Here is a 26,069-nt window from a genome sequence, read left to right on the forward strand (position 1 = left end):
AAAAGTTTTTAAATACCTTTGAATGTTTGGACTGATAATACACTCAAACTGACACACACAGGTTGAGATGGCAATGAAGGGTAAGTATCCACACTTGTGGTTTGTTAGATTTTAAGTGTCTGCATATGAATAGTCATTAAGTTTCTTTATTTCTTGAGAAACCATTGTGCATTTCATCCAGAGCTGCACTGACTTTGCTGGTTACTGATGCATGGGAAAAGCAAAAGAACTGTCAAAGGATCTGTGAGCAAAAGTAGCTCAACTTTATAAATCAGGAGAAGGATAAAAAAATATATCCAAAGACTTGAAAATGCCAATCAGTACTGTTCAGACTTTGATAAATAAGTGGAAAATTATGGGTTCTATTAATACCAAAAAAAACAAAAACCAAGAAGTAGAGTAGATAAGCTGGATTAACCAAGTTTATTGCAACACTAGAGCCGGTCAATAAAACCAAATCCAGCTAGTAGACTATCCAAAAGATCTGTTCAAAAAAGATCTATTAGCAGCAGTAAATGGTCCAAAGTATTAGCAATGCAACAATAGTTTGTGCTGGTATATTTTACAATAACAGTGAGCAGGCTACCAAATCCAATGCGCCAAACAGCTGGCAAGTGATGTAGCAATAGAGTAGGTGCAATAAAACCAATGTGCCAAATAGGCTGGCAAGTTGTGCAGCAGTAGAATGGACAGTAGCGATGAACAGAAACAAGAGACCCTACACGGTCCATGTTTCAGCATGTATAGTGGCCATCCCAGATATTCCTCCTCTTCCTACACTAGGAGAAGAGATATTCCTTCTTCAACTATATCCAGGCCTCCTGCTCAAAGACGTTCTCGGCAACAAAAAGCTCATAAACCCCAGCCTCAGCAGCAACAGAAATTGCAACAATTCTTTTGACCAACTACTAGAGAGCTTAGTCAGAATTGTCCAATCTCCACAGGGCTCATTACCAGAGGCCATCCCACACATTTCTTGGGTCCTTCAAGTTGTGGGACAAGGCTCCACTCCCCACCTGTGCAGCACACCTCCAAACATTCCTCCAAAAGAGTCTACTTCAGGGGTGTCTAAACTTTTGGCTTCCCTGGGCCGCATTGGCCGAAAAAAATTTTTCTGGGGCCACACAAACACTAACACTAGCCGATGAGCAAAAAAAAATGTTGAGCAGGTCCCAAATTTGCAATCACTAATATAGAAGATATACATCTAATATAACAAAACCCTAAGCCGCGCATGTGCATTCCCACCTGTGTGTGCCCGTTTTCCGTGAGCTGTAGGGCACTGCAGATAGGAGTGCGCATGCGCGCAAATCTTTTTTTTCCCCCTCTCTCCCCCGAGGCGGATGTCGGCCTCGGCGGCTATAGGTCATGGCGGCTGCAGGCTGCCGGCGGCTAGAGGTCCCCTGCCGACCCACCCCACTGCCGCCTGCGTTGGATTTGGTGCTTGCTTTCTCTGATGTCATCACTCCTCACGCCAAAGTTAGAAAGGTATGGGGAAGGGGCGCGGACATGGGGTAGGGATAGGAGTGCAAAGGGGGGGGCGGAGAGGAAGATCGCGCCCGGAGTGGACCGACCACCCTCGCAACCGCCCCCCCTTACTACACCACAGGTTGTCTGTGAACGGCTCTGGGGAAGATAAAAGCTGCGAGCTGAAGAATTAGAGTAAATTACTTTGCGAGAGTAGAGAGTAGGTGCTTTTTCCTAACAAAAGCCCTAATAACTGGAATAATGTTGTCTTATATATAAGACAACAGAGTGACTTGAAGACATTTAAAAGATTGCTATAACAAACGTTGGAGGAAGAAGAAGGAAAGGGGATGTTAAGACTACTGGATAGGAAAGGGGTGGGGGTGGGGGAGAGAGAGAAGAGAGAGATGTCAGACCAGGGAAAGGAAGGAGGGGGAAAAGGTTCCAGACTAAGGTAGGGGAAGGGAAAGAAAGAGATGCCAGACCAAAAAGGGGGAGAAGAGAAAGAGGGGTCAGAGATGCCAGACTGAGAAAGAGATACCAGACAATATGAGAGGTAAAGAGAGGGAAGTATGCCAGAGAAGAATAAGAGCTACCATACTGTGACAGACCACAGGTCCCAAAGAGTAGAACAAATTTATGCTGCTTAAAATAAAGCAGTGGATTTTCCCCAGATTAGGGGGAGGGAGTGGGAGAAGGGAGAGATGTTGGACTCAAGTGAGGAAAGGAGAGAGAGACAGAGACAGATGGATAAGAAGGACAGAGGGGCTACTAGGGGGATCAGGAGAGATGGTAGGGGATAGGGAGAGATAGACTTCAGGGAGTGTGGAGGGGGCAGGAGAGAGAGATGGTCTTGGGGAAGGACAGAGGGGGACAGGAAAGGGAAAGATGGCAAAAGGGGTGAAACAGGGTCAGAGAGAGATGGTAGAGGGTGTGAAAGGGGGAAAGGGAGATGGAAATGGTAGGCCCACTGCTTCTTTGGGGCACTGAGGGAGGAAAGGTTGGTATGTCAGGACTGCTGCTGCCGCCTCAGGTAAGTAAAGACCCTGTCGGGTGATAAATGCAATGGAGGATCTATGAGGGCCAAAAGGGTACAAAGGAAATGGTGAAAGATGAGGTGATGGGACTGGGATCAGTGGGAAGCAGGGTCCGGGCATGATAGAGGCGGGGCATGGGTGGGGTCAGAGTCAGGGTATAGGTGGGGCTATTCTAGCACCCGTTACTGTAATGAATGTAATGGGCTAAAACACTAGTATCTAATAATAAACCTTCATTAAAGGGACACTGTGGAGAGGAACCCAAAAAAGCAGTAATGCTTACTTACCCTGACTGAGTAATCCTCCACGTGTACCGCTGACAGTGGGAGCAGCCACAGGCTTCCGCATCCCCACTCTGATGAGCAGGGATGCATGCTCCTGGTTTTCCCATTCATCTCTATTACAGCTACGGTGAGCCTTTTCAGAAGTGAGCCTCATCAGAGCGGGGATGGTGAACCAGCTGTCAGCAGTGCACATGGAGGATCGTTTAATCAGGGTAAATATTACTGCTTTTTTGGGCCTCCCACTTTGAGCATAGGCTCCCTCAAAATGAATATCTCCCCTGCTGTAGCTAGTAGGGACGGCCATCTCCTCACCCTCCAACTTCCCAAGTTCTGCAGCTGGCAGCAATATTGCAGAGTGGCTGCCTTCCCTCCTCCCTGCCCCCCCTTGGCATTCACGCATGCATGAAAGCAGTGGCAGCTTGAGGATTTTGCCATTGGCTGCAAAGCTTGGGAGATTTGGGGTTGCAAGACGTCTCTAGTTGGCAGGGCTTGGAAATCCCCACTAGCTCAAATATTTATAAATAGCACTCAGGCAGGGAGAAACTTTGGTGCCCATAATTATGGGCTCCAGTCCCTCCCCCAAATCAGCTGTATATGACTACGCCACTGAATACAAAATAATTGTGATGCACATATCCCAAAGCTAACATATTCCAGTTAATAAATTCAGAATAAAACAATTTTTTTCTAACTTGTTGTCTGGTAGAACGGCTTCCATGCACCTCCTGCAGCTGATCTAGAAGTGTTCTCTCTGACGTCACAACGTCAGAGGGAATACTTCTGGGTCAACCGCAAGAGGCACATAGGATCTGCTGCCCGCAGCTTTCAGCGAATGCTGCAAGAAGATGGAGGAGGGCGCCGGCAAGACAGAAAACACCGCATCACCCTCAAGTGTGAGCGGGGCCACACAAAATACTTCATGGGGCCGTGGGTTGGACACCCCTGGGCTACTTTCTGTTCCCAGCGGATCATCCTCCTTCATCAAGAACTCACAGCTCTTCTGCATCTCAGTGCCATCGAGCCAGTTCCTCCTCTGTAGGGGGGCCAGGAGTTGTACTCAAAATATTTCCTCATACCCAAAAAGACCAGGGGGGGGGGAGGCTATGACCAATTCTAGATCATCGTGCCCTGAACAAATACTTAAAGAAAAATGTTGGATGGTCTCCCTGGGAACTCTTTATCTGCTCTTGGAGAAAAATGACTGGCTTTGCAAGATCTCAAAGACACTCAGTTCTTCCAGCCCACAGAAAATATCTTCGATTTCAGTTGGGAACATGTAATTTTCAATACAAGGTCCTACAATTCAGGCTGGTATCAGCGCCAGAGTATTCACAAAATGTTTAGTTGTGGTAGCTGCAACAGCTTTCATGTATTTCCTTATTTGGATGACTAGTTGATCAAGGCAACAACACTTCAGACTGCTCTGTTGGCAATCAACTCAACCATATGTCTCCTGGAATTTTGGGCATTTGCAGTTATCAAAAATCTCATCTACAACCTCCTGCTGGCGATCTTCGGAGGGGTGGCCGTTGGGTCCGGCAGGAGGAGTTGGCACCCTCCTGCTGCAATCATTGGGGGGGAGGGTTGAGGAGCGGAGACTGATGGCCGAAGCCGCGTCCACTATGCCTGTGTTTTGTTTTGTTTTTTTTTAGAAAAATTGCCTCCCGATTGGCTTATTAGACAGCTGTAGGACGCACACAGCTGCCTACAGTCGGGAGCACTTTGCAGAATCAGGGCCACAAAGTGCAGAGTGTTCGGATTCCAAAGCAGAGTTCAGATTCCAAGACAAAATTTACTACAAAAAAAGTTTGATTCCAAAACATTCGAGTTCTGGGGTGTTCGGATTCCGAGGTACCACTGTACAACTTTGTCTTTACATCTTATCTCAAATATTGGGTCAATACTATGCCCACTTTTTTCAAGTACCTCTCAGAACATCGTCTGCCAGAGTTCAGCATGTGCATTCCACTCTAGGTCAACTTCTCATGCATATGGTCCAAGCTGCATATGATGCTTTTGAGATGTCCTCCAGGGTCACTACTTTCTTGGTGGCAATGAGCCATCTAGCCTGGCTCCGCACCGTAGATATGAACCCGAATCTACAAGATTGACTGGCCAACATCCCATGCCAAGGCAATGAGTTGTTTGATGACTATTGAGGCAGCTACAAAGTGCTTATCAGAGCATGAGAAGTCGTTTGCCTCCATAGTCAGGCCAAAGCCGAAGCTTTCCACCTCTAAGGGTTATAGGCCTATTCCATCTTACCAGAGGCATTATTCTTTGAAGGCTACACCTTTTTCAAGGCCACCTCCTAAGAAATAGCAGTAGCAATGGCAGTGTAAACCTCAGACTCCTACTGCACCTAAGGTTTCTCAGTCTTTTTGACCAACTAACACAGAGCATAACCTCAATCGTTCTGCCTCTGTCCTCTCTTTTTCCCATAGGGGGTTGTCTCCATCATTTTTATCAAAGATGGGGCTCATTACATCCGACCTCTGGGTCTTCACTATCATCAGAGAAGGTTACTCTCTTTACTTCCTTCAGATTCCACCAGATCTTCCCCCAAGAGAGTATCCTTCCAATCTGTCGCAGACCACCCTTCTTCTTCAAGAAGCTCGAGCTCTGGGGGCGTGGCTTTGGAGCGGACGAAAATGGCTGGGTAGTGGAGTTGCTCCGTGAAGACAAGCTAATTGACAGAGAACATAGCCGGAAAAAATTTAAAATTCACTCTGAAAAGTGAGGCAGAGGTGAATAATGGCTTCGGGAAAGCAAAACAAAACTTTGGCGACGGGGAGCAGTTCAGGAAGCGTGAAGCGATCGAAAATTGATACGGCTACACCGCTGTCAGTTCCGTTGCCGCCGGAGGATGTAGAAAACAAAGATATAATGAAAGAAATAAAGGCGGTAAAGGAAATAATATTGGAATGCGCTAAAAATATAAAAGAAGTCAAAGAAGAGGTAGTATGTTTATCAAATAAATTACAAGCGATGGAAATGAAAGTGGATCAAATTGATAAACGAGTGGAAAAGTGTGAGGAGGAAAACATAAAGCACAAGGAACACAGTAAGGAAATTGAAACACTGAAAAGGGAGCTGGAAGATTTGTCCAATAGGGAACGAAAAAGTAATTTAAGGGTGCTTGGGGTCCCGGAGGGAATTGAAAAGTCAGATCCAATTGGATTTTTAATTAATTTTTTGCCCAAGGTGCTCCCGTTGCAAAATAAATATCCGTTGGAAATAGAACGTGCACACAGGGTCCCAACGAGATTATCAAACAGCCAAAAAGGACCACGTCCACTGATCTTTAAGCTACTTAGATATCAGCAGGTAGCTGAAATAATTAAATTAGCTAAAGAAAATAAAAACTTAAAGTGTCAGGATTCGAAGATTTATATAGTGCCTGACTTTGCCAGAGCAACGGCACAAAAGAGAAAACAGCTATTAGATTTAAGACCACAGCTGAGAAGTCTGGGTGCTAGATATGGGCTCATATACCCGGCAACTATGCGGGTTACTTATAAAAATAAAACTATGAATTTTGATACTGCAGATAAACTTAAGGAGTTTCTGGAGCAGTGTGAATCACCAATGACTACTTAGTAGAGATTTGGAGAAAAGTATTTGTATTCTTGATTGAAATGTTTATTATTTGTTTGGAATTTATATGTTTTTAAAAAAAAAAGAGAAAAAAAGTTAAAGAGATTTTAAAGGCATGGATGCAGTTGGATTTCAAATACATTCCACATTCTAATTTGTCAGGAGGCAAATAGAATGTAGCCTATAAGAGAATAAGAGATGCAATATTACAGACCTTTTAAAAGACAAAGGTTAATAAGATGGATTATACCGAATTGCCCTTTGGACTGACAGTCTGAGAAACGGTAGAGGATTGTGAATAACAGATTGAAGGAGATAAGTTCTAAATAGTACTGAGAAGGTATAAACTACAAGTAAGAAGACATTAAATAGAATGGATCTGCAAGCAAGATGAGAGTTAGACTGAAACTTTATATGCCTTACAATTATTATTTGCATAAAAGGAAAAGACTGCTGTGATATATGAAATAAGACATTGAAATGAAAATCTATAAATGCAGTATTTTGAAGATAGTTCTGGTATATAGTTGGCTTGACTTTAAAATAAAAATGACAGAGATATGATGATCAATAAAAGAAACAGGATTTATATATGCAGAATGTGAAAGACCTATGAATGATGCCACAAGTTTGGAATTGTGGTCATTATACATCTTTATGCAAATCATTTGGAAAGGAGATTTAAGGTGGATCAAAAGATGAAACTGAAAATGTATAAACAGTAGTGTGAGAGGATAGAAATTGATATGGAACTGCAAGCAAGAGGAGATTCGGAAGGAGATATTGTGGGACATATAGCATCTCATTACAAGAAGAGGAAATTTGTTGTTATGTATGGACTATAATTTTGAAATTGAAAGTTTGGATGTTATAATTTAAGGCATATGATACAAAAGAATGTTGTGAATGGAGTGAAAATTAAAAGGGTAGCAAATATGCCAGTGTGAAATTTTAAGGAGGGTTATGTTAAAGATATAAAATTTGTTGTGTTTGGGAAATTATTGACTTTTTGAAAAGAAAAGTCAAGAAGAAAGATTTCCATTATATATTTAATAATATTTAAAAGTATTATTTAATTTGAGGAAATGTGATGTAGTCTGCCATGAAGGATGGATGTGGTTTGGATGATTGTAATTTTAAAATTTGATTTGATTATTTATGTATTTCAATATTATCTTAATGGTAATGAATAAGTAAAGAAGGGAGGGTTTATGAGAGATGAGGGGAAAGGAAAAAGGAAAAAGGAAAAAAAAAAATAAAAAAAATAGGTAAACCTTGATAAAGAAGTCATGTGTGATAAAGTGATTTTCATTTTAATATGATATTGATCTGGCTATTGGTTTAAAATTATAAATATAGCTTGTGGGGAGTTTATCTATTACTTAGTCAAAGTGTGCGTTTCAAAGTTGGCAAATAATTTAAGGGAGGGACGGGAGGGGAGGGGGAATAAGAATCTGGGAAGGGGTATAAGGGAGGGGATGGGGTTTAATAATAATTTAAAAATGGGGAAAAGAGGTTATAATATTGATGTGAGGAATATTATTGATTATTGATTTGATTTATTATGATGACTTTAAAAAATTTTTCAATAAATGTTAATGGTCTCAACCACCCGATAAAAAGGAAAAAAGTATTGATATATTTAAAAAAACAGAACGCGGATGTCTATTTCATACAAGAGACTCACCTTAATGGAGATGAATCAAAAAAGTTAATTGGTAATTGGGTGAAGGATTGTTTTTTTGCACCAGCAGTGGGAAAAAAAGCTGGGGTAGCAATTTTAATAAATAAAAAATGTTCAGCAGGATTTAATATGGTAAAAACAGATAAATTAGGAAGATGGGTGCATGTGAACATGAGTATGGGCAATAATACTGTGGCGCTATTTAATGTGTACGTACCCAATTCGAATCAAATTGAATATTTTAAAACTCTACAACCAATAATTTTACCACTGGCTGCTAATAATTTGATAGTGGCAGGAGATTTTAATGCTGTTGTGGACCCTTTATTGGATAAAAAACCTAGTAAAATTTTAAAATCTTTAGGGTTGGATAATTTTATAAATTCTTGTAATTTAAAAGATATATGGAGAATTCTTCATTTTAATGATCGAGATTTTTCATTTTATTCACATGTTCATAAATCTTTTTCTAGAATTGATTATATTTTTGTTTCTCAGGGGCTAATACAAGATGTTACACAAGCCTCTATAGAACCAATAATTTTATCAGATCATGGAGGAGTGTGGATTTCTTTAAATTTTAATGACCCAGATAATGTTAGGCCGGTATGGAGATTTAATAATGCATTGCTTGCAAATCCAAAATTTTGTGAAGAATTTCAAGTAAAAATGGATGAATATTTTCAAAATAATATTACAGAGGAAATATCTAAAGAAATAATATGGGATGCTTTTAAGGCAACGATGAGAGGGCAAATTATATCATTTTCAGCTTATTCTAAAAAACAATTAAATAAGAAATTTACGGAATTGGAACAAGAAATAAAAGATTTAGAATTAAAATTGATTAATAAGTGGGAAAATTCTACGTTGCAAACTTTATTAAAAGCAAAATATAAATATAATGAAATTTCTTCTAATTTGGCTAAAAAAAATATTATGTGTCAACAAGCTTTGTATTATGGTAGTTCAAATAAGGCGGGAAGACTATTGGCAAATTATCTTAAAGTGAAAAAAAGAAAGATAAAATTGAATGCAATAAAAGATGAAAAAGGTGAAACTCATTTTCAGATTGGTCCTATTTTAAAACAATTTTTAAATTATTATAAAAACCTTTATTCTTCTGAGTCTTATTTAAATAAAGAAAAAGATGGTATAGAGTTTTAAAATAATATTGAAGGTCCAAAGATTCCTGATCATATAAAAAGAAGTTTGGAAAATCCAATATCTTTACAAGAATTACAAACAGCATTGAAGTCTCTTAGAGTGGGGACCGCTCCAGGTGGTGATGGTTTCACGGTAGAGTTTTATAAAACATTTCAAAATACTCTTTTACCTCATTTATTAAATTTATATCAGAATCAACTAAAGAATGGTTGTATATCAGGCACTATGGCAGAATCATTAACTATCGTTTTGCCGAAGCCAAATAAAGATCCCATGTTGGTTTCAAATTACAGGCCTATTTCGTTGATAAATATAGATGGTAAATTATTAGCCAAACTTTTGGCTACACATTTGGCAAAAGCTCTTCCTCATATAGTTGGTATGAATCAAACAGGGTTTGTTGCTCAGAGACACTCTTCTAACAACACCAGATTGGCATTGCAAATGTTATATTTAACAAAAGAAATTGGAGATCCGGCTTTTTCTATATCTCTAGATGCAGAGAAAGCTTTTGATCGTGTGGAATGGACATTTATGTATCAGGCCATGGAATGGTTTGGTATTGGTTCGGGATTTATACAAATGATTAAAACTCTGTATAGCTCTCCTGTTGCTAGATTATATATCAATAATAATTTTTCTGATTGTTTTAAATTGCAAAGGGGAGTTAGGCAGGGATGTCCTCTATCTCCTTTACTTTTTGATATAGTGCTTGAACCCTTATTACTAGCTATTCAAAAGGAAGAGGAGATACAGGGTATTACGCATAAAGATAAAGAATATAAAGTTTCTGCATATGCGGATGACATATTACTTCATTTGAGGAATCCTGAAACAACCATTCCAAATTTATTGGATTTGATAGAAAAATTTGGAAAGTTTTCAGGATATAAAATAAATTGGACTAAATCAGAAGTTCTTCCTTTAAATGTGCATTGCACAAAAGGATTATTTGATTCATTCCCTTTTATATGGAAAGAAGAAGGAATAAAATACTTAGGTATATGGATAAAAAACACGCTTGATGAGACAATTATAATGAATGAAAAAAGTTTATTGCAAAAAGTAACAGAGTTATGTGAGCAATGGAATCCTTTACATTTATCTTGGTGGGGAAGAGTACAAACAGTCAAAATGATGATACTGCCTGTGGTTTGTTATCAAATGGGAATGATAGCAGTTTTTTTTCAGGGGTCTTTTTACAAAAAGTTAAATAATATTCTTAGTAAATTTTTTGGCTGGGTAAAGCTGTAAGAATTGCTCTAGTGACTTTACAAAAACCAATTGAGGAGGGAGGGGTAAATTTTCCAAATTTTTATAGGTTTCATCAATCCTATATCTTGCGCCAAGGTATGTATTGGGTCCTCCCAGAACTCATGGAGAAGCTTCCAGATTGGTTATGGTTGGAGTGGCAGCTCATGTCTCCTATTAGGCTTCGTCATTTGGTTAGTATTAAAATGCCTAGAATAAGAAAAAGTAATAGGATATTAATGGACACATGGACAACATTAAAGTATGTTAACAACTTAACTCCTATTACTATTCAAAAATCTACTTGTCAAAATATATGGCTTTACTCCAAGATACAAATAGGCGGTTTTATGATTGTCTGGAAGGATTGGATTGAAGCAGGAATACGTACTTTAAATGATGTTATTAATAATGGTAAGCTGCTGGAATTTTCACAATTACAACATAAATTTGGACTTAATAAAAAACAAAGTTATAAATGGTTGCAATTGAAGCAGGCCATTCAGGCAGGGTTCCCTGAATGGAAATCTTTAAATACTCATTTTACTCTAGAATTCTTATGCTTCCAGGCAGATTTTATGGGTCACCAGGCTGCGCAGTGGTACAAAATATTGTCTGGATATTTAAATAAAAAACCAAGGACTGTACTTAGAGATATTTGGAGCATTGAGATTAAGCATCAAATTAATGCATCTCAATGGCCACGTATTTGGTCTTGGAGGATAAGATGTACAATGTCTGCGTCTATGAGGCAAACATGGTTTTTCCTGTTGCATAGAGCATTCTGGACCCCTGTTCGTTTACAAAAATTGGATTGCTGAGGGGGCGTGGCTTAACGCGAGCACGGATGGAGGTGTGATCGTGAAGCTCCTCACCATCCAGGCAATGAAATAAAAAAAAAATTATTTTTCCTTCAAAATAATTATATAGAAAATATATATATAAAAAGCTGAACAAAAGATACAAGATAAAATCCTAAATTGCGGCATTTAAAGAGAGGTATGTGCTGACAAGAGTCGGGAAATAACTCCCTATACAGCACTGCATCGGGAAAGCAGAGAGCCGTTTGTGTTGGCGGTTACATAAAATTAAATACAGCGCTGAAGTATATGTTTATATTCCGATCAGATATAACAAAAAACTGATAAGAGTCGGGAAAGCAGTCTGTGTTTTCGGAGGTTTTAAGAGGCTTGAAAGCAGTGCTGAGACTACGAGATGAACGTGAACTGAAAAAAAAAAAAAAGCTGATAAGAGTCGGGAAGCAGAGAGCTGTCTGTATTTTCGGCGATTTCAAGAGACTGCGAATTGTATGTTTGATTGAGAAAATGTAAAGAAAGGTTGTGTTCTGACAAGATATAACTAAAAAAAAAAAGCCGAATTACTATAGTTGAAGCGTGATATATGCTGATAAGAGTCGGGAAGGCAGAGAACCGTTTGTACTGGCGGTTTATTGAAGTTTGAATGCAGCGCTGAAACCGCGAAGTAGATGTGATTAAACAGTTTGGCGAAATTGTGAAAAAATTAGGAAAAAGTTTATATTCTGAAAAAATATAACTGAAACAGAAAAAAAGCTGGTAAGAGTCAGAAAAGCTGAGTGCTGTCTGTGTTTTCAACGGATTCAAGAGACTTGAAAGCAGTACTGATACTGCGAGATGAATGTGAAAGACTATATAATCTGATTGGGAAATTGTGAAGAAAGATTGTGTTCAGATCAGATATAACCAAAAAAAAAAAAAAAAAAATTGAATTACTACAGTTGAAGTGAGAAAAGTGCAGACAAGAAACGGGAAGGCAGAGAACCATTTGTATCTTTGGTAGTTTCATTAAACTTGAATACAGCGCTGAAAACGCGAAGTACAAGTGAGAGATCAAACAGTTTGATTGGAAAAATTGTGAAAGAATTTTGTATTCTGACCAGCTATATTGAAACCAAAAAAAAAGGAAAAAGATTATTCTTTGATAAAAAAAAGGGGATTAAAAAAAAAAATTTAAGAAAGAGGAATACTTGCATTTTCTCTCAATAATTAAGTGCTGAAGCACTGAAGACAAATAAATATCAGCTTACTAAAATAAATACTGAATTGAATATTAATTTCCTCTGACAAAGCTGCGATTGGGCTTGTGAGAGAGGAGACAGAGAAAAGGTTCAACGGAACTTTAAAAAACTGGAACAGTAAGACATTGAGGAAATTGAGAGACGCTGAGAAAAAAACAGAAGAAAATTGCTTAAAGTTGGTCAAAATAGGAAAAATAACTCTAAAAAAGTGTTGCTCTCCTCAATCAGGGCTGCGATTGGGCTTGTGAGAGGAGAAAAAAAGAGTTCCCCTACTTCAATGAAAAAGTGAAAGTGAGAAAAGAATTTTCAAACTGACATAGGTAAAGGAAAAAGAAAAGAGCTTAAAAAGAAAAATATCTACTTCAAAAGATAGAACAAAATCTTGGAAGAAAAGAGATTAAAAACCTAAGAATACCAAATCTAAAAGACTAAATACAAGAAATAAGAATAACAAAGAAAAAGAAAACAACAACATGACAAGTACCAGACAAAACAAAAATGAGGCTGGTACATCTGCAAAAAGACAGAAACAAGAACAAATAACACCAAGCAAAATACCACTTCCTATCGAAGAATCAGACACATTAAGCAAAGCTGAAGTCATGGAAGAATTAAAACAAATCAAACAAATGCTTAAAGAAACTATAACTAATATGTCTGAAATGAAAGAAGAAATTTTAAATATACATAGACAAATGGAAGTTAACAACAAAAGAACAACTGAACTAGAATCAAAAATGGAAAATATAGAATGTGAATCAAAAAGATGTAAAAACGACAGCCTGGAATTAAATAAATTAAAAGATCAACTGGAGGATTACGAGAATAGAGGAAGAAGAAAGAACATCAAACTCTTTGGAATACAAGAAAATCTAGAGGGAAAAAATACTATCCTTTTCCTTGAAAATTTAATTCCAAAAATTCTACAATTAGACTTGAAACAACCAATTGAAATTGAAAGGGCGCATAGAATCCCAACAAAAAATCTAGAAAATAAAAACAGACCAAGACCAATCATTTTCAAAATGTTGAGATACCAACAAGCACTAGAGATACTAAATGCTGCAAAAAAAGATAAAAACTTAAATTATAAAGGATCAAGATTATGGTTTTTACCAGACTTCGCCAAAAACACAGCATCTAAAAGGAAAAAACTACTAGACATGAGACCTCTACTCAAAGAAAAAGGATTTAAATATGGTCTATACTACCCGGCGAAAATGAGAGTGTCATCTGGAGACAAGTCCTTATATTTTGAGGATCCCGAAAAACTAAAAGAGTTTCTCTCTAAACCAGAACCTATGATATATTAACATAATATATTAAGATGGTTTTGAAGACTCTATGAAAAATTAGAAAATATAACATATCGAAATATTTGAAGAAATGGAGGAAAACAATACAAAGAAAAGACAATAATAATTATATGAAAGAAAGAACAGAATATAGGAAAATTATTAAATAATACACTGCATATATGTTTAAAATAATTATATGTTGAAATCATAATACTAAGGAAATACAAATTAACATATTGTTAAATGGAAAATGATACATTAATAAAATGTTATGGAAAATGATTAAATATATATATAAAGATCAATATAGATAGATAGAAGGGAAATTTGTTTAAACAATTGAATATTGATTGCCTGGAATGGGGAGAATGTTAGGATTACAGTTCCAATGTGTATCCTTAAGCAGCCAATATATTGGGTGGGAAAGGGAGGAATAAGGAGAATATTTATTAGAATAATTAAGGGAGATACATTAGGGTTAAATATGTGTGTCATGAAGAAAATTTTTTGGATATTAAATATGAAAGAGGAGAGGAAGAATAAGATAATGAAAAGTATTAAAATATATAATGTCTTTTAAAATATATTCTATTAATGTCAATGGCCTGAATCACGTAATTAAAAGGAAAAAAATATTAACATTTTTAAAAAAACAAAATGCAGATATTTACTGTCTGCAAGAGACCCATCTTAATATGAAGGAATCACAGAAATTATCAGGTGGATGGATAAAAGAATGTTTTTTTGCTCCAGCAGTGGGCAAAAAAGCAGGAGTTGCAATCCTTATAAACAAAAAATGTATGGCCAATATAAAGGTAAAAAATTCAGATCCACATGGTAGATGGATACATATCGATATAGGTATGGGAAATGATACCCTGACGTTATTTAATATATATGCCCCTAATTCGAATCAATCAGAATTTTTCAAAAAGCTACAAAATATGTTATTACCACTGGCTGCCTCTAATTTAGTGGTGGCTGGAGATTTTAATGCTGTAATGGATCCATTATTGGATAAAAAACCAGGTAAAAATATTAAATCTTTAGGTCTAGATAATTTAGTTCGATCATGTGATTTGAAAGATATATGGCGTATTCTTCATTTTAATGATCAGGAGTATTCATTTTGTTCACAGGTTCATAAATCATTTTCAAGAATAGATTATATTTTTGTTTCAACAAATAAAGTGCAACAAGTGATTAAAGCCTCCATTGATCCTATTATTATTTCGGATCATGCGGGAATATGGATAGAATTACAATTAGATCAATTAGAAAATAATAGACCTCTTTGGAGATTTGATAATGCATTGCTTGTGGATGACAAATTTTTGGAAAATTTTAAAACACAAATTAATGAATTTTTTCAAATAAATTTAGTGGAAGATACATCTATAGAGAATGTATGGGATGCATTTAAAGCAACTATGAGGGGTAATATCATATCATATTCAGCTTTTATTAGGAAACAAATTAAAAAACAATATATAGAATTAGAAAAAGAAATAAAAATATTAGAAGCTAAATTGATAAGTAAATGGGAATATGAAGTTTTGCAAGCTCTTTTGAAAGTAAAAGGTAAATATAATGAATTAACTTCAAAAATGATAAGAAAAGATTTGTTTTCCAAACAAACGATGTATTATGGAAATTCTAATAAGGCGGGAAAATTATTAGCAAATTATCTTAAGACAAAAAAAAGGAGAACTAATATTAATGGAATAAAAGATGATAATGGTATAATAACAAATCAAACAAATATAATATTAAAACAATTTTTAAATTTTTATAAGGATCTATATTCTTCCGAACCTTATTTGGAGAAACAAAAAGATGGAAAAAAATTTTTAGATTTAATAAATGGACCTAAGATTCCTGATCATATAAAACGAAGTTTAGAAGAACCTATATCATTAAAAGAATTAGAAACAGCATTGAGATCTCTTAGAGTTGGATCCGCTCCAGGTGGTGATGGTTACACAGTAGAATTTTATAAAACATTTCAAAATATCCTCTCCCCACATTTATTAAAATTATATCAGACACAACTTATAAAAGGTAATATAAAAGGTACTATGGCTGAATCAATAATAATTGTTTTGCCTAAGCCAAATAAAGATCCTACTTTGGTTTCAAACTACAGGCCTATATCTTTGATAAACGTTGATAATAAACTTTTGGCGAAAATTTTGGCTTTGAGATTAGCCAAAGCTCTCCCACATATTATAGATATGCATCAAACGGGTTTCGTTGCTAAAAGACATTCCTCCAATAACTCTAGACTATTATTTCACATGCTAAACTTGTCAAAAAAAATGGATGAACCGGCATTTACAGTTTCATTAGATGCTGAGAAAGCATTTGATAGGGTAGAATGGAATTTTATGTATCAGGCTTTAGAATGGTTTGGTATAGGTTCTGGATTTATACAAATGGTAAAAACATTGTATAGCTTCCCGATTGCAAGATTAAATATTAATAATAAGATATCTGATGGTTTTCAATTGCAAAGGGGAGTTAGACAAGGTTGTCCTTTATCTCCTTTGTTATTTGATGTTGTATTAGAACCCTTATTGTTAGCAATACAGCAAACGAGGGAGATACAAGGAATTCCATATTCAGATATGGAATATAAAATTTCGGCTTATGCTGATGATATTTTGCTTTATTTGAGAAATCCAGAGTCTACCTTATCTTCTTTATTGGAATTAATTGATAAGTTTGGCAAATTTTCAGGTTATAAAATTAATTGGAATAAATCTGAAATTATACCCTTGAATGTTTACTGTGTAAAAGGATTATTTGATATTTTTCCATTCATATGGAAAGAAGAAGGATTTAAATATCTAGGCATTCAAGTTAAAAAAACAATTGAAGATACTGTAAAAGAAAATGAAAAATATGTATTAAAAAAAGTAACGGAGTTATGTGAACAATGGAACCCATTACATATATCTTGGTGGGGCAGAGTTCAAACTATTAAAATGATGATGTTGCCTGTGGTTTGCTACCAAATGAGTATGATACCTATTTATTTTCAGGGGTCCTTTTATAAGAAGCTTAATAGAATTTTAACAAAATTTCTTTGGCTTGGTAAAACACCTAGAATAGCTTTAGTAACCTTACAAAAATCAATTAAGGAGGGAGGGGTAAATTTTCCAAATTTCTATAGGTACCATCAAGCCTATATTCTACGTCAGGGTATGTATTGGATCCTCCCAGAACTTATAGATAATGCACCAGATTGGTTATATTTGGAATGGCGCCTTATGTTTCCCCTAAATTTAGTTCATTTACCAAGTATTAATATACCTAAAAGATACAGAGAAAATAAAATAATAATGGATACTTGGAAAACATTGAGATTTATTGATAAATTAACACCCATCCCAATATATAAATCAACTAATCAATCCATATGGATAAACTCCAAGATCAAAGTAGGCGGAGCTCAAATCCTTTGGAAGAACTGGATTATTGCAGGAATCAGATCTCTAGATGATATTATTTCAGAAGGTAAACTGCTGGATTTTTCACAATTGCAACATAGATTTGGTCTTAATAAAACACAAAGTTTTAAATGGTTGCAATTGAAGCAGGCCATTCAGGTTGGGTTCCCTGAATGGAAATCATTAAACAATCAATATAGTTTAAAGTTCTTATGCTTTAAAGCAGACTTCCTAGGACATCAAGCCGCATTGTGGTATAAATTAATATCTGGATATTTGAATAAAAAACCAAAAAATGGTCTAAGAGACATTTGGAGCATTGAGATTGGACATCAAATTAATGCATCTCAATGGCCACTAATTTGGTCTTGGAGAATGGGATGTACAGTGTCAGCGTCTATGAGACAAACATGGTTCTTTTTATTACATAGAGCTTTTTGGACCCCTACTCGTTTACAAAAACTAGACAGTTCTAAGTCTAATAGATGCTGGCACTGTAATCTAGAACCAGGGACATTAGATCATTTATTATATCATTGTCCTTATATTAAAATTTTTTGGAATTCAATTTGGCCACAAATTAATAAATTAATGGAAAATCATATTGCAATATCATATGATACAATTTTATTTGGAACAATGATGAGAAAAAAAAGTCAAATTTCACCAGAAAATAATAAACTTTTATTAATTATGACAGGGGTTGCCATTCAACATATAACTAATAATTGGAAAAATTACAACAACCTAAACTACACATTTTGGTGGAATACAATATGCCATGTTTTTAAAATGGAAAGAACAATAGCAGTACAAAAGGGGACATATAATAAATTTATAAAAATATGGGGGCCATTGACAAAATACTGCAATGATTAAATAATAGAATACTTTTTCTTCTTTTCTTCTTTTAGAGATTTTCTTTTTTTTTATGACACACATATAGGGGGGATAAGGAAAACAATTTATATATAATATATTATAATATATGATACAAAATGTAACAAATGATTAAAAAATAATAGAAGGGTGGGGGGAGGGAAATTTATCAAGAATATATTGTAGTAGATATAAATATGTTATTGAATAATTATCAATTGTATTCCAATATGTTGTATACTTTTATAAAATTTGAAAATATTATATTAAGGCAATAAAAGGGTGGGGGGAGGGTGAAGGGGAAAATCAAATTCAGACATACATTGTGTTAGATATAAAAGTGATACCATGCATATATCAAATGTATTTTATTATTATGTACACTTTTTGTAAAATTTGAAAATAAAAATATAATGGGAAAAAAAAAAAAAAAAATTTTTTAACTGCACACCCTTACAATAAAATGCCATCCTTTTGTGAAAATGCCGTATCATTAAAATATCATCAATGTATCAAGATACAGAGCCCAATTTGAAGGAGTTCTGTATAGGACCAAAAGCATGGATTGAGATTCCGACATATATATGTCAGCAGGGAAATCTTTATAATTTTAAGAAATTATTGAACAGGTTTGTTTTGCAGGATGAAGTATGGGAACTGGTCGCTGGTACGTTTTGATTATCTGTGTTTAGTTCGTACTATATGTAAAGATGTTACAACTGTGTATGTTCTGCTGTGATATAAATAAACTGTAATAGCTAAAAAAAAAAAAAAAAAAAAAAAAAAAAAACAAAAATTGGATTGCTCTAAGTCTAATAGATGTTGGCATTGTCATCTTGAGGCTGGAACTCTAGATCATCTATTATTTTATTGTCCGTTTATTAATAATTTTTGGAAATTGATCTGGGGTCAAATAAATTGTATGTTAGAAAATCCTGTGGCCTTATCATATGACACAGTTTTGTTTGGAATGTCTTTGAGGGCCAAAAGTCAAATTTCATCGAATAATAATAAACTGTTAATGATTTTAACAGGAGTTGCCATCCAACATATAACATATAATTGGAAAGACTATAGGGGATTGAATTATTGTTTTTGGTGGAGTTCGGTTTGTCAAGTGTATGAAATGGAAAAAACATTGGCAATTAAGAGTGGTTATTATAAGAAATTTAAAGGGGTGTGGGGACCATTAATTGAGTATTATAATAAATGATTGTATTTATCCCCATTAAATATGTGTAGAGGGATAGGGGATAAGTGGGTTTTATAACATTATGAAGGGTAATATATGAAAAGGGAGGGAGGGGAGATAATCTATGATATAAAATGAATGTAGAGTTTCAAGTGAAAAATGTACAGTATGATTTGATTTCTTTTACACTTGATTATAAAATGTAAAAATGAATAAAGATATTTAAAAAAAAAAGAAGCTCGAGCTCTCAACAAATTTCTTGTCAGAGAAAAATTTTGGATGCTGTCTCTAGCATCCTTGTATCCCCTTCTGGATCACAATGATTGTTTATGCTCTCTGGATCTCAAAGAGGCTTACACTCACATCCCCATTCATCCAGCCTCTCGCAAGTTCCTCAGATTTCAGGTGGGAAATCATCATTTTCAGTACAGAGTGCTACCTTTCGACCTGGCATCATCTCCCAGAGTTTTCACCAATTGCCTAGTAGTGATGGCAGCAGTTCTGCACAGTCATGGCTTCAGGACTTCCCATACTTGGATGACTGGCTCATCAAAGAATCAACATCTCAGGGGGTTATTGTAGCGACCCAATGGACTATTTGGTTCCTCCAACATAGACACTCAATTCATCGCCTTTCCATCACATTTTTTCTCAGTGGGGAACTCCTCAAATAAATCTCTATGTGTCTCCCCACAACAACAAACTGCCTCAGTTTTGCTCCAGGATCTACTCTCCTCAACGCTTGGAGGCAGATTCTTTTCTTCTGGAATGGACGAGCAAATTCCTTTATGCGTTTCCTCCATTCCCTCTTATTCTCAAGACACTCGTCAAACAAACATGAACATGCCACCGTGATTCTCATAGCTCCTCGGTGTCCCAGACAACCTTGATTCTCCCTTCTACTTCAATTCAGCAGCAGGGAGCCACTACACCTACCAGTTTTTCTACTTCATCCCAACCTGCAGTCTCTGCACCTTACAGCTTGGTACTTTTCAATGTAAATGCTGATCTACAGTTTTCTCAATCTGTCAAAGACATTTTAGAGGCTTCCAGGAAGCCTACCACTAGGCAATGTTACAACCAGAAATGGACTAGGTTTTCTGCTTGGTGCACTCTTCATCACAAGGAGCCTCAGTCTACCTCCTTGTCTTCAGTTCTGGATTACTTGTTTCATTTATCTAAGTCAGGTCTCAAATCAATATCCATTGGAGTCCATCTCAGTGCAATTGCTGCTTTTCATCAGCATTTAGAGGGGATACCTCTCTCTACTCATCCTATGGTTTCCAGATTTATGAAAGGACTTTTCAATGTCAAACCACCTCTCAAACCGCCTCCAGTGGTTTGGGATCTCAATGTTGTTCTTGCTAAATTGATGAAACCTCCATTTGAACCAATGTCTTCGGCTCATCTCAAATATCTCATTTGGAAAGTGGTTTTTCTCATTGCTCTCACGTCTACTTGCAGAGTCAGTGAGCTACAAGCTTTAGTAGCGGATCCACCTTTCACAGTATTCCATCACGACAAGGTGGTCCTCCATACTCATCATAAATTCTTGCCAACAGTGGTTTCAGAATTTCATCTCAATCAATCCATTGTACTTCAAGTGTCTTTTCCAAAGCCTCATTCTCACCCTGGAGAAACAGCTCTTCATACTCTGGACTGCAAGCATGCTTTGTCTTTCTATTTACAAAGGTCTAAGCCACAAAGATCTTCTCCTCAACTTTTTGTGTCCTTTGATCCAAACAAGTTGTGACATCCAGTTTCCAAGAGAACCATCTCCAACTGGTTGGCTGCTTGCATCTCTTTCTGCTATGCTCAGGCTGGACTGCATCTACAGGGTCGAGTCACAACCCATAAAGTTAGCTTTCCTTAGATCTACTCCTATTGAAGAAATCTGCAAAGCTGCCACTTAGTCCTCAGTTCATACATTCACCTCTCATTATTGTCTGGATTCTTTTTCCGGACGGGATGGCCACTTTGGCCAGGCAGTATTACAAAATTTATTCTCCTGAATTTCCAACACTCCCACCATCCTATACTGTTTAGTTTGGAGGTCACCCATATGTTGAGAATATGTTCCTGCTTGTCCTGGGATAAAGCACAGTTACTTTAATAGGTGTTATCCAGGGACAACAGGCAGATATTCTTACAATCCACCTCCCATGGTTGGCTTCTTAGCTAGCTATCTGAACTGAGGAGATGCACGCTCTACATCGGGCGGGAAGGCACTTGTGCATGAGTGGTGCGGCAGTTGCGAACTTTCCAAAAGTTCTTCAAGCAAGTCTGCCTGTGAATTTGTCCGCATCAGGGCTCCGTGGTTGACGTCACCCATATGTTGAGAATATCTGCCTGCTGTCCCTGGATAACACCTGTTACGGTAAATAGCTGTGCTTTTTCAATTAATAACAGAAATGCTGTAATCCCATAACAAGACCAGTAAAATATTTGGCACAGTTCACAAAAATGCTGTTCATAAGCTACCCAAGCTAATAATTATTTTCAGTTATCTGATGACTTCATTAGTCTCAATGGTAGCGAGTTTCATATCCCTTAGCCTTGATTACTGCCTCATATCATCTTGGCATGCTGCCCACAAGTCTTTGGAGATTCATAGGTGTTATAGTTGATTATTGCTGCTATCAATTCATTTTTGTTGGACTATCACTTTGCTGCTATTGCTCTCTTTAATCTGGCCCAGAGGTTCTCAATGGGGTTGAGATCTGGGCTGTTTCCTGGCCAGTCCAGCAACTCAACCTTGTTTTCCTTGAACCAGGTAAGGCATTTCTTGGCTTTATGGCACTGGACGCCATCCTGTTGAAAAATGAATTGGCATCAAAGATGTCTCTGGCTGAGGGCAGGACATTATGTCAAATTATCTTGGGGGCAGTGTTCAAAGTTTGCCTGTAAAATTGGCAGGTCCATAGGTACTTTATACCAACAGACCTGCAAGTTGATTTTTAAAGGTAAAAACTCCCTGTGGCATGGACAGCATGTGTACTTTCCCTTACACTGCTTGGGTTGGGTGTTGGGGGAAGGAAAAGTTTTAGAAGGTACCTGTCAAAATATGGAAACACCTTCTGAAAATTGTCCTTTTAGTGTTCTGTCTATATTATATTCCTAAGAAAGAAATACCCTTCTCTTTTGGACTCCAGACATCTTTAAATGTTGTTGTTTCTCATTCCTAGGGGACCAAAGGGCTGTCACTTTTCTATCTGAAGATTCAAAGTGAAGAAGGGAAACTAAACGGCATTGAAGTACAGAGGCTAAAGGAGAAGCTGGGGACACGGCAAATGCCAACAGCTGAGCTGTTGCTGGATGGAGCCAAAGCATTTAGGGTACGTAGTTAAATATATAACCCTTTGTTTAGATAGATCTTTTCTCTCCAGGGCCTCACATTGAACCAGTAGTTCTCAACCTATTCCTCAGGACCCAGCCAGCCGGTCAGGTTTTCAGGATATCCATAATGGAAATGCATGAGATTTGCATGCATTGGAGAGTAGTCATACAGATCAACCTTTTGTATATTCATTGTGGATATCCTGAAAATCTGACTGGCTGGGTATGTCCCAAGGATGGAGTTGAAAACTTCTGCACTAGACAGAGATGCTCAGAAATAGGGTTACCATATGGCTCCAGGAAAAAAAGAAGAATGGATTGAGACGTCTGGATTTTACTTCCATTGAAAGCATTGGAAGTAAAACTCAGATTCTGTAGCTCCTGGTAGACTGGTATAGTCCTTACGAATGGGTTACATACCTCACTGCCATCAGCAGATGGAGACTGAGAACAAACTTGTATATCGGGATAGCTTCCCCTCTTGCAATCCAGTCTTCCTCAGTCTCCATTAGCAGGTAGTAAGACAAATTTGGTTCACCTCTTAGTACTGTTGGAATTTTGTTTTGGACTCCTGGGTTCCCGTTTTGTGCCAGATAGAGCTTGGACTGGTCCTGTTTTGAGATCCGTCTGACCCTGGGGTGTTAAACTCGGCAGGTCTCATGCTGGGTCCCTCCCTCCAACTTCCTCCACCTCCCCACATTTTTGTAGAGGTGCCTCAGCCAGCACCTGGTTGGTCAGGCTTCCAGATTTGAGAGCCATGAAATCTGTTCTAAGTTAAAAAAAATTAAAAAAAAAAAAGACAAAAAAATCATGCCTTTTTTCTGTATTTTCTAATCTAACCGGCACTTTTCTTTCAGCTACGGTGGTTTTTCAGCACAGTGAGCAGCCTGTGCAAGCGTTAAGCAGACCGGAGTGGTGGGGGAGTCTCGTTGGCAGCAGTTGCCGGCGGCCGGGATACCCAGCTGCATGTACCTCGTGAGTCGACTTCAGATTGTGGGGAAGCCCGGGCTGTCCCTGACGCCTACGCGAAGGGTTCCCCAGCCGCCGACTATCAGGGTGAAAAGGATTCCCTTGCCGCCGGAGTAGCTGAGGATTCTCTTTTCATGTTGGTTGGTTCTTCGGCCTTAGCGTCAGGAAAGTCCCAGGCTTTTCAGATGCAGCAGACCGCAGGAGCTCCGATTTTAGCGGTTTCCTTCCCCATGTTCTGGAAATACAGGCGCAAGGTATGGCAGGGTCCCCTGCTGAGGCAGGGAGTCCCTTGGGGCCGCAGGGAGTTTTTCCCCCCTGAATTTATATTGGCACTATGTATGTGCTGGCAGCTGGAGGTTCCGTGCCCACTCCGGGGGTCTCGTGGAGGGGGGGAGGGTGATGCTCTCAATGTCTTCCCAGTAGTGCCCCATACAGCAGTGGTTTTGCCTCCTTCTACTCTTCTCTTATCCAAGCGCCTGAGAATATCTTGGGATGAGGATTTTTGTCCAGAGGAGCAAGATGTTATTGATGAGGACTTGGACCCTTGGGGAGATTTCCAGGAACCTCTTGGGGGGCCGGATTCCACCAGCGAGGGGTTCGAGTACCCCCCAGCTGGCGAAGATGCGTCTGTGGTATGCATTTTTCAGCTGGAAGAGCTTCATGAGCTAATTCTTCAGGTCTTCTCGGTTTTGCACTTTGAGGTCACCGTGTCGTAGCCCCCGCGTTTGGTGGACCCCTTGCTTAAGGGGATCCGCTCTGCTTCCAGCTCTTTTCCTAGGCATCAGGATATTCAGGACATTATACTCGCACAGCGGCAGGTGCTGGAAGCTCCCTTTTGTTTTGCGCACTCCATGGCTCGTCTGTGTCCCATTCCTGAAGGGGATAGGGAGACTCTGAAGTCGCCTATGGTGGATGCAGTGATCTCGGCCATCTTTAAGAGGCATACCGTTTCTATTGAGGATGGTGCGGCCTTGAAGGATCCTGAGGAGTGTAAGTTGGAATCCCTCCTTAAACAGAGTTTTGATGTGACAGCTCTGGCTGTCCAGGCGGCGATATGTGGCGGGCTGGTGGCTTGGGTGTATTTTCGCTGGGTCGAGCATGTGCTTGACAGTAAATCTGGCAAAGATTGAATTGGATGCGTCTTATCTTTCAGATGCCATGTATAATATAACAATAATAATATAACTAAACTAAACCTTAAGTTTATATACTGCATCATCTCCATGGATGTGGAGCTCAGCACGGTTTATATACCACAGGATCGTGAAGTTCTATGCGGTTTACAATAATTAAAAGATGTTACAGATTGAGTGAATTTAACAATGTTCTGCCAGTTGACATTGATTAAAAGATGCTACAAATTGAGTGGATTTAACAAAATTAAAAGCTAGTGATTAACAGCTCTAGGGATCAGTTATTGTGGAATGAGATTGCGCAGGTTAGTTACCTAAGTACTTTAGGAACAGATATGTTTTTAGGCGTTTCCTAAATCCCCTGTAAGTAGTAGACGTAAGCAATTGTTCTAGATCTTTACCCCATAATGCTGCCTGATATGAAAGAAGATGTTGATGATGTTTTTAAATTTACATCCTCTCACCGGAGGGGAAACAAAATTCAAGTGTGAGCTTCTCTTATGTCTGTTGGCTGAGAAAGAAAAAAAGTCCGTTATGTATTTAGGGGGTAAACCGAATAGTACCTTAAAACAGAAACAACCAAACTTAAACTTCACATGTGCCTCCATCGGCAGCCAATGCAGAAGTCGGTAGGAAGGTGTTACATGATCGAACTTCTTCAACCTGAAGATCAGTCTGATCGCTGTATTTTGCACTAGTTGTAGTCACCACATATTCTTCTGGGAAATTGCCAAGTAGGCGATATTACAGTAATCAAGTTGACTCAGTATGAGGGATTGTACCAGAATTCTGAATGATGACACATCAAAATATGCTCTAATGGACCGAAGCTTCCAGAGAGTGAAGAAACCCTTTCTGATTATGGAGTCCACCTGGTCTTTCATGGTTAGGCTCTGGTCCAGTTTTACACCCAATACCTTCATAGTAAATTGAATAGGATAACTGAGTTTATTGATGCATAGTGATGTTTTGGTATCAAGCGGGTGTGGCGAAGCAACAAAAAATTTTGTTTTTTCTGAGTTAAGTTTCAGTCTGAATTCTGTCATCCATTGATCCATCAAATTTAGTACTTCTGTTGCTTTGGGAGTGACTTCTGAGAGAGAGCTAGTGAATGGGATAATGATCGTGAAGTCATCTGCGTAGCTAAATAATTTTATCCCCAGCTGGGACAATTGCGCACCTAATGAAGACATGTAGACATTGAAAAGCAATGGGAATAGTAACATAGTAACATAGTAGATGATGGCAGATAAAGACCCGAATGGTC

General features: G+C 37.7%; 1 protein-coding gene across 5 annotated transcripts in view; it reads left to right on the forward strand.

Annotated features, from left to right (window-relative positions):
* LOC117365590 (acyl-CoA dehydrogenase family member 11-like) overlaps positions 1 to 26,069 on the forward strand; it is a 241,193-nt gene that overhangs the window by 88,816 nt on the left and 126,308 nt on the right. For all 5 annotated transcript variants that reach the window (XM_033956127.1, XM_033956129.1, XM_033956125.1 and 2 more), the window contains exon 7: positions 22,550 to 22,699. In XM_033956127.1, the coding sequence (XP_033812018.1) occupies positions 22,550 to 22,699 (150 nt within the window). The remainder of the gene's footprint in view (positions 1 to 22,549; positions 22,700 to 26,069) is intronic.

The sequence above is a fragment of the Geotrypetes seraphini genome, chromosome 8 (genome assembly GCF_902459505.1).
Source record: "Geotrypetes seraphini chromosome 8, aGeoSer1.1, whole genome shotgun sequence".
In the NCBI taxonomy this organism is placed as follows: Eukaryota; Metazoa; Chordata; class Amphibia; order Gymnophiona; family Dermophiidae; genus Geotrypetes; species Geotrypetes seraphini.